We start from the raw sequence: 13,217 nt of genomic DNA, 5'->3' as shown, positions 1-13,217 counted from the left end.
CCTATCTAACCATTCTGTAGACATCTAGTTTCCTATATTAAATGCTTTCCTGCTTATGTTAATGTTTTTTGATTCTTAAATCCAGACCCTGATCGATAAACCAAAAATTCAAAATTTTTCTTTTTCCAGCTAAATTTCATTTAAATGAGTTGTTCAAATGTTCATTTAGCCTCTTTTCACTGAGTAAGAAACTTAGTTTTGTAAATAGTCTTTGGCATTAACTATCCTTGATTAGTCTGAGCATATATGATACAAAATGTAACGCCTCTATTCCCAGCACTTTGGAAGGCTGAGGCGGGAGGATCGCTTGAGCCCATAAGTTGGAGACCAACCTGGGCAACATAGGGAGACCCCGTCTCTACAAAAAAAAAAAAAATTTATATATAGTCAAACAAGTTATTTCATCTCTTAAGGCAAAGAGCTCTCTGTCTGTGGTTCAACACATTGTTATCCATTGTGCAAAAATGATCATTGCCATGCTCTGATAGTTTTAAAATGATCAGACAGGAAATTCATTATATTGCAAACTGGTGTTCAGAAATGTTAGGATTTTCAGTATTTTTATTTTCCAAACATTATTTTAAAAGAACATTAAAAGCATTAGAAATACAAATCTTGCCTAATGGTTAACATACGAACAATTATTATAAAATGTTTAAAATACATCACATACTTTGCATCACAGTAAGCATCAAGAGAACTAATTAACATATCCTGATAATTAATCATATTCAACTGAATTCTCATTACTTTTAGTTCTCATTTTAGCCCTTATGAAGAGATAAGTTATATATTTCTACCTCCACCTGTATCATCATGACACCTTTATTATGATAACACAGGTAGAAGTAGACATATATAACTTACGAAGAAAGTTATGTCTCTATAGATATAGAGATATAGATACGGACGGGGGCTACGAATCGAGCCCACTATGTATTTCATGCAATTTATAACAATAATTTTTTTAACTTTTCTTTTGGAGATAATTTTTTGATGAGCATAAAGAGACAATACCTCATATGCACCTGCTTAGTTTTCTTTGTGCTGTAATTTTTACCTCCCAATGATGGGCCTCATGCCAGTCAAATCATCTCAAACTCAAACGTCACACAGAAAACCTGCCATTTTAAATTTTATAAATAGAAATTACTTTTGTGTTAATATTTTATTATATCACATTTGAAATGCCTAGCCAATTTTTGTATTTTTAATAGAGACAAGGTTTTTTGCGTAGCCAAAAAAATAGATATATGCCTTTAAAAATGTGATGCTTGATTAATGTTGTCTTCATTATAAAGCTGTTTGGCATACTGGGGTAAATACCAGGTTTTGAATTAAGACAAAAATCTAATTCCTAATTTGCCACAATTCTTTGTACGATCTTGGGAAAGAATATTAGATTTCTTAATTCTTTTTTAAAAAGAGATAATAGGCCAGTGCACTGGCTCACGCCTGTAATCCCAGTACTTAGGTAGGCCGAGGTGGGTGGATCACAAGGTCAGAAGTTTGAGACCAGCCTGGCTAACTTGGTGAAACCTTGTCTCTATTAAAAATACAAAAATTAGCTGGGAGTGGTGGTGCGTGCCTGTAGTCCCAGCTACTCGGGAGGCTGACACAGGAGAATCACTTGAACCTGGGAGGCGGAGGTTGCAGTGAGCCGAGATCGTGCCACTGCAGTCCATCCTGGGCAACAAGCATGAGACTCCATCTTAAAAAAAAGAAAAGGGAAAAAGGGAAGGAGGGAGGGAGAAAGGGAAAGAAGGAGGGAGTAGGTAGGCAAATCAGTCTAAAAGGTGAACTTAAAAACAAAATAATTCGAGGCTGCCCCTGGGTGTGGCAAGAAAAAAATTTAGAAGAAAAAGAAACAAAAGAAAATCTATGCCTATTTAAATTTCAAAAATAGAAATAACTGATCAATACTGAAAGGTAACAGTTATAAGATAAGGTTGAGCAGAGTTCTAATTGAATATCTATTCTGTCTTCTCCATACCTCTCATGACCCCTGTATTTGGGGACAGCTGAGGGAGGAAACTATAAATTAAATGCCTTTCAGCTGGATGTGGTTTCTCATGCCTGTAATCCTAGCACTTTGGGAGGCCGAGGTGGGTGGATTACTTGAGGCCAAGAATTCAAGACCAGCCTGGCTATCATGGTGAAACCCTGTCTCTACCAAAAATACAAAAATTAGCCAGGAGTGGTGGCGGGCACCTGTAATCCCAGCTACTCTGGAGGCTGAGGCAAGACAATCACTTGAACCTGGGAAGTGGAGGTTGCAGTGAGCTGAGATCATGCCACTGCACTTTAGCCTGGGTGACAGAGTAAGACTCTGTTTCTACAAAAAAAAAAAAAAAGACTTTTACGCAAAGGAACAAAGTACCTTCCAATCTGCAATAATAACTCTTGAATATAACAATTTATAAAGATAGGTGTTGTATATTGATGCTCATCTTGTGTGTCTAACATTTAAAAACCTAGTGAGTTCAAATACTAACTGTATACTGAAAATATTTTTACATAAAAATATGAGTTCACAGTTGTTATGCTAGGAATCTCAGAGCATATAGTAAAATTAGTTTCAGGTATAGAAATACTTAAATCTATTTTTTCTTTCTGCCCATTTCCACTTTAAGATTAATGGGAGAGAAATAAAATGATTAGTTTGAAAATAGATTATCTTGAGAATTTTTCTACCATAATAATAAATAAAGACAAAAAAGAAGTCATTTCTAAATAGTTACTTGAATACTGTCAGGTGGTTAGTAAACTCTTCTCACACAGAAGGAAAACATAAATCAAAACATTCCCAGTCTTATCTGTAAACCTTGTTAAGCAATAATAAATATTGCCCAATGCATGACAGGAGTCCACACTGTTTTCCACAGAACACCGAGATGATTACAGCAGTGCCTTCTCTCCTGGGAACAGGGCACCTCTACCATAGATGCAGCCCTCTTCACTAGGCTTCTTGAATAAGATCATTCAGAAACAATTCACTTTTGGGCCAGTGGGGGTGGCTCATGCCTGTAATCCCAGCACTTCGGGAGGCCGAGGCAGGCAGATCACCTGAGGTCAGGAGTTCAAGACAAGTTCAAGACCTGTCTCTACTAAAAAATACAAAAATGAGCTGGGCATGGTGGCACACGCCTGTAATCCCAGCTACTCAGGAGGCTGAGGCAGGAGAATCACTTGAGCCCGGGAGGCGCAGGTTGCAGTGAGCAGAGATCATGCCACTGCACTCCAGCCTGGGCAACAGAGCAAGACTCCGTCTCAGGAAAAAAATAAATAAATAAATAATTCACTTTTAACAAGCAAAAATATATTTCTTTTCTTTCTTTCTTTCTCTTTTTTTCATTTTTTTGAGATGACATCTCGCTCTTGTCACCCAGGCTGGAGTGCAATGGCACGATCTCAGCTCACTGCAACCTGTCTCCCAGGTTCAAGCGATTCTCTTGCCTCAACCTCCCGAGTAGCTGGGATTACAGGTGCTTGCCACCATGCCTTGCTAATTTTTGTGTTTTTAGTAGAGACGGGGTTTCATCATGTTGGCCAGGCTGGTCTCGAACTCCTGACCTCAGGTGATCCACCCGCCTCAGCCTCCCAAAGTGCTGGGATTACAGGCGTGAGCCACCATGCCCGGCCCAAATATATTTCTTTTCAAAAAAATTGTAAACCTACTCAATTGACATAAAACATGTCTATAATAAGAAATGGCAATAATCATAATACTATATTCTTAGTTGACTGTCCTATGAAAGAAAAGTACCTAATACCTGTGTGAGTGTTTTTGGTAAAGACAGAGTTATCACCTTTTCTGCTTTAAGAATATATATATTTCTGGCTAAGCGCGGTGGCTCATGCCTGTAATCCCAGCACTTTGGGAGGCCGAGGCAGGCGGATCACCTAAGGTCAGGAGTTGAAGACCAGCCTGACCAACACAGAGAAACCCCGTCTCTAATAAAAATACAAAAATTAGCCGGGCATGGTGGCATGCGCCTGTAATCCCAGCTACTTGGGAGGCTGAGACAGGAGAATCACTTGAACCCGGGAGGTGGTGGTTGCGGTGAGCCGAGGTCATGCCATTGCACTCCAGCCTGGGCAACAAGAGTGAAACTCCGTCTCAAAAAAAAAAAAAAAAAAAAGAATATATACATTTCCTTTAGAGACAGGGTCTTGCTGTGTTGCCCAGGCTGGACTCATAATCCCGGGTTCAAGTGATCCTCCTGCCTCAGCCTCCCAAGTAGCTAGGACTACAGGTGCACGCCACTGCACCCAGCTAACAATATATTATTTATTCAAATCAACCTGCTACCAACAAGATGTAGTGTTCCCGATTTCAACACTTCAAAAAATCAAAATTTACAGTTCAATTAATAAAAATAACACCTCAGCAAAAATCATATCTTCACATTCTTTAAAAAAAAATCCAGTCAATATCTTATTTTGAAGTCACATAACACTGACTCAAATCATGATAATCGGTTGACTTTCTACTTTAACACAGTAGCTTCATTCCTGGCATCTATTTAAAGGCTCGGTACAAAAGACTGGGGCAAAGAGCGGGGTAAAAAATCTAAAACTTTCACATCAAATCTTAAGATGTCAACAAACTACAAAGCAAATCAACAGATACGGACACATCAGATGAAAGAAAACCATAACTGCCAACTTTTCAGTTGAATCTCGTAGGTTTTGATCCGCCATTGATCTCAAGTTAGAATAAAGTCCATTACTATCAGAAACAAAAACTGTTTACATAAGATCCTATAGCCTCCATGACTTTAAACGGAGGGGACTGGAATCTGCTTGGCTGAAGTGCTGTCATATTCCTGCATTAAGTCATTAGTGGTGTGATAATGCATGGCAATATATGAATTGGCAAATCCAAAAGAGTTTACTGGCTGTAAGTTACATGGGCTGCTCTCCTCCTGGGAAGGGCTGCTGTTATAGATGCTGTAGTAAGGTTCAATCCGAGTGTTGATGGGGGTTGAGCTGCTCTGACCACAGTGTTGATGTCCAGCAGAGATCTTGGGACTCACCATACTTTCTTTTGAATGACTTGGGCCACAAGCCTGGTCCACAAATTTCTTCTGTGGCTTTGGAGATAACATGTAGGCAGAGTTTGTTTCATGATGGGAGGATTTGTTTCTGTTGACTTCGAGGTTCCCTTTTCCCATGGCTCGAAGTCGAGTCTTTTGTTTGCAGCAGAAAAAACCCAGGCCTATGTATTGGAGGCACCAGAGCACTTTCCTTCTCAGCCCTGCACTGTTCCGAGAATAAATAAAAGGGTTTAATCCTGACTTGAAAAATATAAGAGTAAATCCAAACAATTCAAACTGGTAAAGAATGAAGCTCCCATTGCTGGAGAGAACCACCTGTACCAAGGAAATCCCCAGTGGAAGACAGCACACCAGGACTGACAGCACAATGATCACACAGGTGACCACGGCTTTGGAATCCTTGGCAGTGGAGAGGTTGATGGCTGATACGAGCTGGAGTCGGCTTGCTGCAGGGGTGACCAGCTGGTTGGGACTCTTGGTATATCCACGGGTCTGAACGTGCTGCAGTTTGTTGTAATTCTGGTTCCTATATAGAGCCGGCATGGCACACTGGATGGGATCTCCACCTCCCTGCACAGGGACCCCCATGAAAGGCTGTGGTCTGGAAGCATCAACTGTGATTACAGGGGGGCACTTTCTGACTTGAGCGTTCTTCCGCAGGGTCTGAGCAATCATGATGTAAGAGACAGAGACCACAGCAACACAGAAGGTGAAGTCGACCACATAGAGAGACAAAATGGCTTTCCCTTTTCCAGCAATCAGACTGGACATGGGAAGACAGAGGTGGGACTTGCTGGTTTTCAAGGTAGCCAAGGTGGCAAGGGTGAAACTGGTGGCCCAGAGAAGCAGGGTGAGGAGTACGGTGCAGGGAAAGGAGGCCGTGCGATTAGGCTGTTTCCCCAACACCATCCGGAGCCGGTGCAGGGCGATCACTGCCACTGTCTTCAGGGACATGATGATGAAGCCTGAACTGGTGAGATGGAAAGTGAAGCAGAAAGCATCCGGGATACTACTGGCTGAGCTGAAGAATAACACAAAGGTGAACATGGGGGCTGTCACTCCACAAATGAAGAGGTCACAGAAGGACAGGTTCAGGATCATGAAATCAAAGTTGGTTCTGAATTTCCTGAAGGCTGGATCGAAGAAGGACAAGAAGACAATGAAGTTGCCATAGGAACCCAGGCAGAAGATGACCGCCAGTAGAAAAGTACAGGTCACCAAGGTGGCTGTGTGGATGAGATCCTGAAGACCCTCCTGGAGAGAGGTGCTGTTTCCTTCCTGTGAGTGAGGCACATGGAGCGAGGTGGCATTGGGGGCATCCTGAAGGTGGCCTGTTGAGTTCATTTTCGGAGAGAAATGTCTCCTTCTTCTGCTCCCCCAAAATACTCAGTGAGTCAGGGCCTCAGCTCACAGATGAACAATATGTGACAAAAGAGGCCCAAGACAGATAAGCCTACACACAAAAATGCACACCCAGAAACAGAAAGGGATTAATGTAGAAACAGAAAGGAATTCATACAGTGATCTCATTATTAGTAGTAGTATGAGTACTAGTATCTCTCACCTTGAGAGAAAAATTTATTCATTTATTAGCAATGGGGTCTTACCATGTTGCCCAGGCTGGACTTGAACTCCTGTGCTCAAGCAGTCCACCTGGCTTAGCTTCCCAAGTAGCTGGGACTACAGGCATGCACCACCAAACCCAGCTCTCTCTCTCTCTTTTTTTTTTTAACAAAACACTAGAATTTTTCAGCTCTGATTTGGTGCATAGAAAGCATTTCTCCTCACAAAGGCCAACACAGAAAAAGATACAAATACATTCATCCAGCTAATATTTAGTTTTATGACACAGAGGTTTTCAAACAAGTTTAAGTGTCACCTGAAGAGCATGTTAAAAAGTTTAAGTTATCACTTGGAGAGCAGATTTCTTGGCCTCGCCCCTTGTGATTCTGTTTGAGGGGTGTGCAGATGTTACTTTTAGAAACACTTCTGTGTCAGGCACTGAAGATATACAAGAACGTAATCTCTCCACCAAAGAGATCACAATCTAGTTGGAGATCAATCTAACTATGTAATAATTACAGCCTAATAAGGTTGCAGGGTGCTATGAGAGCATGGAAGGGGGGAACCTACCCCAACATGGAAAGGGAGCTGGGAAAGGATAAAGGGAGCTTTAGCAAGCACGGGCCAGCTGGATGAAAGGTCGGGGGTATGGAGTGGGGACAGACAGGCTAAGAGAAGTGGGGGTAGGTCTTTGCAGCAGAAGCACTGCGGCAAAAAACTGCATGTGCTTGAAATATAGGCTGGAGGGTATTGTTGATGCATAATGTGGCCCTTCACATAATGCCCATAAATCATTAACAAACCCTGTTTCGTTCCCTACGAAGAATCCTTTATTTCCCAGTATTTATAATTTTTCCCCCAGCTTGCAATTTCTTGGCCAATTAACTACATATTCTCCTTTGGAAAAAAACCTCGTGTAGGACTACATGTGAGACGGAAAACTGGAAGTAACCAAGGATGTTGGAATTATACTAGAAATTTACAAGGTGCAAAGCACCACATTGTAAAGTCTAAACTGCTATATAAATGTGAGTTACCATTATCCCAACAAGAATATCCTGATGGTGGAGCAGGAGGCATGCACCCATTCCTGCATTCGTTCGCTCAATTTATATTGATTATGTGCATACCATATGCCAGCATTACGACAGCTGCTAGGTGCTACGATGAGTAAGGCAGTCTCTACTTTAAAAGAATAACTTCTTGCTCCTTTTTCCTAACTTTTTTTTTGCTATTTTGCAATGAGACTTAATGTGCACTCACACAAATCTACATTGTCCCAAATCCCAAAGTCCTGCATGGGTTGGTGCCCAACCTGCTCCCAGCAGATGCTTCTGGTGGGACCGACTAAGCTGTTCCTTGGAGACAGCACTATGTTCTTGACAACCAAAAAGGGTTTGCCTTAATCTAGAATTTTAGGAACAATAAGTGGCACTGCAGAGGTCCAGGGCTGATGTTCAGTGTACTTAACCACCAGCTCAAGCTGGATCCCAGAAGCCTCCAGCTGTTAACCCTTTAGTTGCCAGATCAAGGGGGTACAGCGGAATGAACCAGGTCAGTCAGGGATTACCTGGGGCTCCAATTAGCAGCTATGGACTACCCAATACAGAAGTCTCTCCACATTTAACAACAGATACAGCCATGCCAGTGACTATCAGACATATACCACTCCTGGGAAATCCATATAATTGACTGGTGTCCTTAGTCAAGGAAAAAGATAACTTAATCTATATTCTTAACATTCATATGGTACAGATCAGGACGATATGGTGAATTTGTCCACTGGAAAGTGAGACCAACTTTTCTATACTTTCCTTTTAAATAAAAGTTCCATAAGAGAAGAAAATCCTGAACTTTTGTTTCTTGATGGTTAGAATTTTTTAAAAATAGTACCAGATAGCTCTATTTCCACTTAAAGGCTGTATATTTGTTTCTGAACACTTTTGATACCTATGTAATGAGAAAGACAATTTTTTACTGTTTTTAAAAGTTGCTAACAGGAGGATTACAGCTAATTTATGAAAAGGGAAGTAGAAGAGAAAACAATTTGAGGAGGCAGGAAGAGCAGGGAGGTGATACTGGTGTCTCTAACCCCCTTATCTCCAAGGGTTTCCTCTTTGGAGGCAGAGAGATGAAGAGGGGTGAAGAGGGATGCAGGAATTTGGCCTGGGGAAATTAGAAGAATGAGGAGTCTGGAATTAGGATGCTAAGAGAAATGAAAAGTAACTAGGTAATAATGAAGCGGGATGATGGAAGTTATGAAGACCTCAGGCTAAGAGATATTTGGAAAAAGGGATTAGGAGAAAAATGAGATGATGAAGCACTAACATTAGTCAAGAATAGGAGGCAGGAGGAAAAAAGGTGATTTGGGGTAGAGGAGAGGCAACTTTCACGTTTTGTACAGTTACATTTTTTCAACAAATTTTAAATTTTTCAATATATATATTTTTAATAGAGATGGAGTCTCACTATGTTGCCCTCACTGGTCTCCAACTTCTGGGCTCAAGCAATCTGCCTGCTTTGGCCTCCCAAAGTGCTGAGATTACAGGTGTGAGCCACTGTACCCAGCCTTCGATAAATTTAAAAAAATAAGAATTCCAGGTCAGGAAATAACAATGGCAGTATAATTATCAGCATCATTATTAGTATATTAATTTTATCAAGTGCTTATGATGTGCCAGGTACTTTTCTCAATGTTCCACACTGTTAGCTTATTGAGTCCTCATAACAACCCTGAAATACTTGATATAACATCTCCATTTTGCAGATGAGGAAACCAAGTCAAAGAGAGGTTATCTAAAGTGGTGGAACATGGATTTGAATCTAAGCACTTGCTCTTCCACACTCTTCACCACCATGCTAACCCGAACAACAAAAAAACCTTTTTGGGAGGCATCCCCAGGTCAGAAGTATTAAGTGGTTATTACACACCAGGCACCTATTCTAGAGGCTTTACATAAATTATCAAGCTTTATTTCATTCTCACAATAATCCTATGAATAGGTATTGCAATCCCTTCCCCACTGAAACTTTCTGGAATCCGAAATTCTGATACACCTATATAGCTATATCTACATCTATGTAGATACAGATAGACAGACACACACACACACACACACACACACACACACACATTCTTCTATGTATCTAACTGTAGTTCACATATAAAGTAATCATAAATCACTCCTATTGAGATAATTAGAAAAAAAGGAATCATGGGCTGGGAAGAGAAAAGGAAGAAAAAGCAGAGGACAGAATAGGCGAAAAGGTTTGCAAAAAACTTTAGTATAACAGAAATCAAGAAAATGGAGGGAAAGTAAACTCAGGTCTTAGTAGTAACTCCTGAGACTTTAAGAAAAAGGAGGCTGTGACCATAATTTGGAATGACATGATGACGGCAGAAAATAAAAGTGGTTTTGGAAGGGGAATAAATTAATACTGCTTTGCTACTCATAAATATTCAATAAAGGTTACCCATGTTATTTGCAATGCAAACATACAAGCTACTCTTTATCTCTGGGACGGAGAATAGGTTATAGAAGAAGATGTGATTAAAGTCACAAAATCAGAACGATTTTAAGCTGGAACACCAGTCTTAAGCATGCATATTAGCTGCAGTAAGAATGAATTCACATGCATATTCTTACAAATGAGACATCCTGAAGTAACTAGCAAGCAAAGAATATGGATGAAAATTTATTGTATAATTTGAGTGGCAATGATTTCTCATTAAGATATGTGAACAGCCTCTGATATATCTAGTGTGCTGTTTTAAATTTTTAGTGAACATTAAAACATGCTATAGGGGCTTTCGTAAGTCAACTCACGACCTGAATTCTTCCAACCCCATTCCCTGCGCGCCCCAAAATGTCTTAGGTTAGCATTTTCAGAGCCTAATCCTCACAGAGAGCAAGGTTCTGTATTATTGTGATTCCCATTGTATTTCTATCGATCAGGAAAACCTCAGGGAGGTTAGATAACTTCCCCAAGGTCATTATCTGATTTCAAAGCCCTTGCTCTTTCTATCCAGTAGAACTACACTGAACCCGGAGCAGCTAATGGGATGGGAAGACCTGAGTCATTTGATGGGAGAGATGAAGAGGCCAGGGAGCCCCCAGCCTGAGGACAGAGTGGGAAACTGCGGGCAGGGGAGGTCGACCCCCCGTGAGGGGCTGGCGGTGGGTAGGGGCTTCCCGGAGAAGGGTGAGGTGACGGTAAGGAGGGCCTAGGCCGGGCCAGGTAAGCTTGCAAAAGAATGCCGCAGAGGGGTGGTGGGTTAGGAGGGCTCAGCCAGGGTAGGGGCGGTGGGTGGGTGGGTGGGTGGGGGGGTTCCACGGCCGAGCAGAGCCTGGGAACCGGCAGGGCCGGGTGAGAAGGCTACCCTGCAGGCCGCACCAGGAAGACAGGTACGCGGAGCCGGGCCTGGCCCAGCGCAGCCGCGCTCCTCGCTATCCCGCCGGCCTCCGGGAGCCGTCTCCGGCATCGTGGGGTTGTCCTCCTCCAGGGGCCCGCGGCCTCTCACCTGCCGGGTGGCCGCAGCGCCGCCCCTCCTCCATCTCGCAGTCCGGACCCCAGCTCCGCCTGCCGCTCTGGATGATGCAGGACTAGAGGCATCATCGCCATCGCCACCGCCTCCGCGCATCCCGGGAGCCGCGGCAAGACGCGGGCGCAGAGGCGCAGTCACGGAGACGCCGAGGGCACCGCCCCCTCCGCCGGACACCCGGGCCTGGCGTCCCGCCTGCGCCCCGCACCCTCCGCGCCTCCGTCGCCTGCCTCCTGGGGCCCAGAGCCCGGCCACTCCCGCTGCCCGCCTCACGAGGGGCGCTTGAGCCAGAAGGTTTTTCAGGCTCGCAGTTTTGCTGTTTGGGGAACTCAAGCTCCCTGAAATAGCCAAAACCTGAAACGCAGAGCAAGGTGGAGTGGTAAGGAAGGAAGGGAAAGATAGGGGTACTGATGGCACGCAGGGACCCAGGGAGGTCTTTGCGGGCCTCCCTAGGCTGCTTACCCTGCCCGCAGCCCACCTCCTCCTCGTTCCCCGCGCTTTTAAGACGTCCTAACTAGCTCCTCACTTAGGCTGCGGCTAATATTTTTCCTGATGAATTAAATTGGCGGCGGCTTCCAGTTTGGAACTTTGAGACCTAGAATTTACAAATCAAGTCATTGTAATAGAATTTAAATTAAACCTATTTGAACTTAACTAAGCTCTCTTAAGGTATTAGTGAATTCACTGAGGGAACTCAGCAAGGGGACTAATTGGCAGGAAACATGCAAAGTATAAAGAAACTACCCATGCAAATAAAACGACCAAGCCCAGGAATCATGGATATTGATGTATTACTTAATACTATGTTGAATGTAAAAAATCTTGATAAATCATAGTGCAACGTACAGGCTAATTTTATTAAGCACAAACACAAAACTAAAATTACCATCCTCTCTCATTCTTCTAGAATTCATACATGTCCAAAATAATGAACTCCTAAGATAGGTTTTAGTCTGAACAATCAAGTAACATTCCTAAGTATGTCTGCTATGATGGGTACAAAATAAAACCAGTTAAACTCTTCTCCCTTCAGTATTCCAACCTGGCTAACTAGGATATTACTACTTTTCTAACCTCAGGGATGCTATTTAGAAACAGAGAATGTTATTTGAATGCCCTTTCCTTCATTCACTCTGGTTACCAGAAAAGCAAAGTTGATTCCGTTCAGATGAAATACTTATACTGGATTCTTCATTTTAGCTAATGGTTTATCTTTTTAAAACAGAACTAGCAAGTATCAAGTAATTTAATTAATGCAATTTCTTCAGTTCCCTGTGCTTTCATAAAAACAAAACAAAACAAAAACAAACAAAAAAACGAAAAAACAAAAAGCAAGAAGGCTAGATAACTTATTATTCAGTCCAGGAGTTGAGTATGCCATCAGAATTCTGTTTAGAAATAACTTCAAGAAAGTTTTCCAGTTCCCACATATTCCACTTCCCAACCACTTGCAATAAAGCAGTTCCAGTATATGTTATCAATAATGGTAACCATGAGTCCCAGAAACAATCCACAGAAAAATACTCATTAGCATTTGGAGTGGGAATTCTGATCAAAATTATATACCTCTCTATAATAAATTAGCTACTGCATAAATAAATGCTAGTTCATTTCCAGGCATTTGGCTATATGAATGGAGATTACAATAGGTTTGGGCTGCATTGAGACCATCAGAGTTATACCTACCGGAGAAATGGTCTGAAACTGAAAACAAACAAAAAACCACAAATCATAAAGGATTCTAGAGATCTAGAAGAGGAAATCAGGACTCATCAAAGTTCCAGAACTAGCTAGAACCATTCAACAAGGCTAAAACTAGTATATCTACAAAATCCACAAGTGAGCGAAATTGGAAAAAACATTGGTAGCAGTAAAAAAATGGAAAATCTGCAAATAAATAAGCAGGGCTAATTATAGATCATGAATTGGCTATCAATCTGCCCTGACACTGGCATTCTTCTAATACACTCTTATTATTGCAATGCAAATGGATACATGTGCACTTTGAGGAAAACAGCAAATATGAGAGCTGTTAAAATGTTCTTTAAAAC

The 13,217-nt window shown here is 42.0% G+C and overlaps 2 protein-coding genes across 3 annotated transcripts in view; both read right to left on the bottom strand.

Annotated features, from left to right (window-relative positions):
* Positions 1–11,280, bottom strand: part of ASB3 (ankyrin repeat and SOCS box containing 3) — a 192,521-nt gene extending 181,241 nt beyond the window's left edge. The window contains exon 1 of one of the 2 annotated variants that reach the window (XM_057301308.1): positions 11,146–11,280. Coding sequence is in view for 1 of the 2 variants with exons in the window: in XM_034953132.3 (XP_034809023.1) it covers positions 11,146–11,246 (101 nt within the window). In the remaining variant the exon portion in view is untranslated. The remainder of the gene's footprint in view (positions 1–11,145) is intronic. The other variant, XM_034953132.3, reaches the window with a different exon arrangement.
* Positions 516–11,283, bottom strand: GPR75 (G protein-coupled receptor 75). Its single transcript, XM_008976286.5, has 2 exons — positions 11,146–11,283; positions 516–6,513 (listed from the first exon to the last, which is right to left on the bottom strand). The coding sequence occupies exon 2, from the start codon at positions 6,402–6,404 to the stop codon at positions 4,782–4,784; it is 1,623 nt and encodes a 540-aa protein (XP_008974534.1). The 5' UTR covers positions 6,405–6,513; positions 11,146–11,283; the 3' UTR covers positions 516–4,781.
* Between the last annotated feature and the right edge of the window lie 1,934 nt (positions 11,284–13,217).

This window comes from Pan paniscus, chromosome 12 (genome assembly GCF_029289425.2).
Source record: "Pan paniscus chromosome 12, NHGRI_mPanPan1-v2.0_pri, whole genome shotgun sequence".
In the NCBI taxonomy this organism is placed as follows: Eukaryota; Metazoa; Chordata; class Mammalia; order Primates; family Hominidae; genus Pan; species Pan paniscus.
This window is presented reverse-complemented; position numbering and strand designations above follow the sequence as displayed.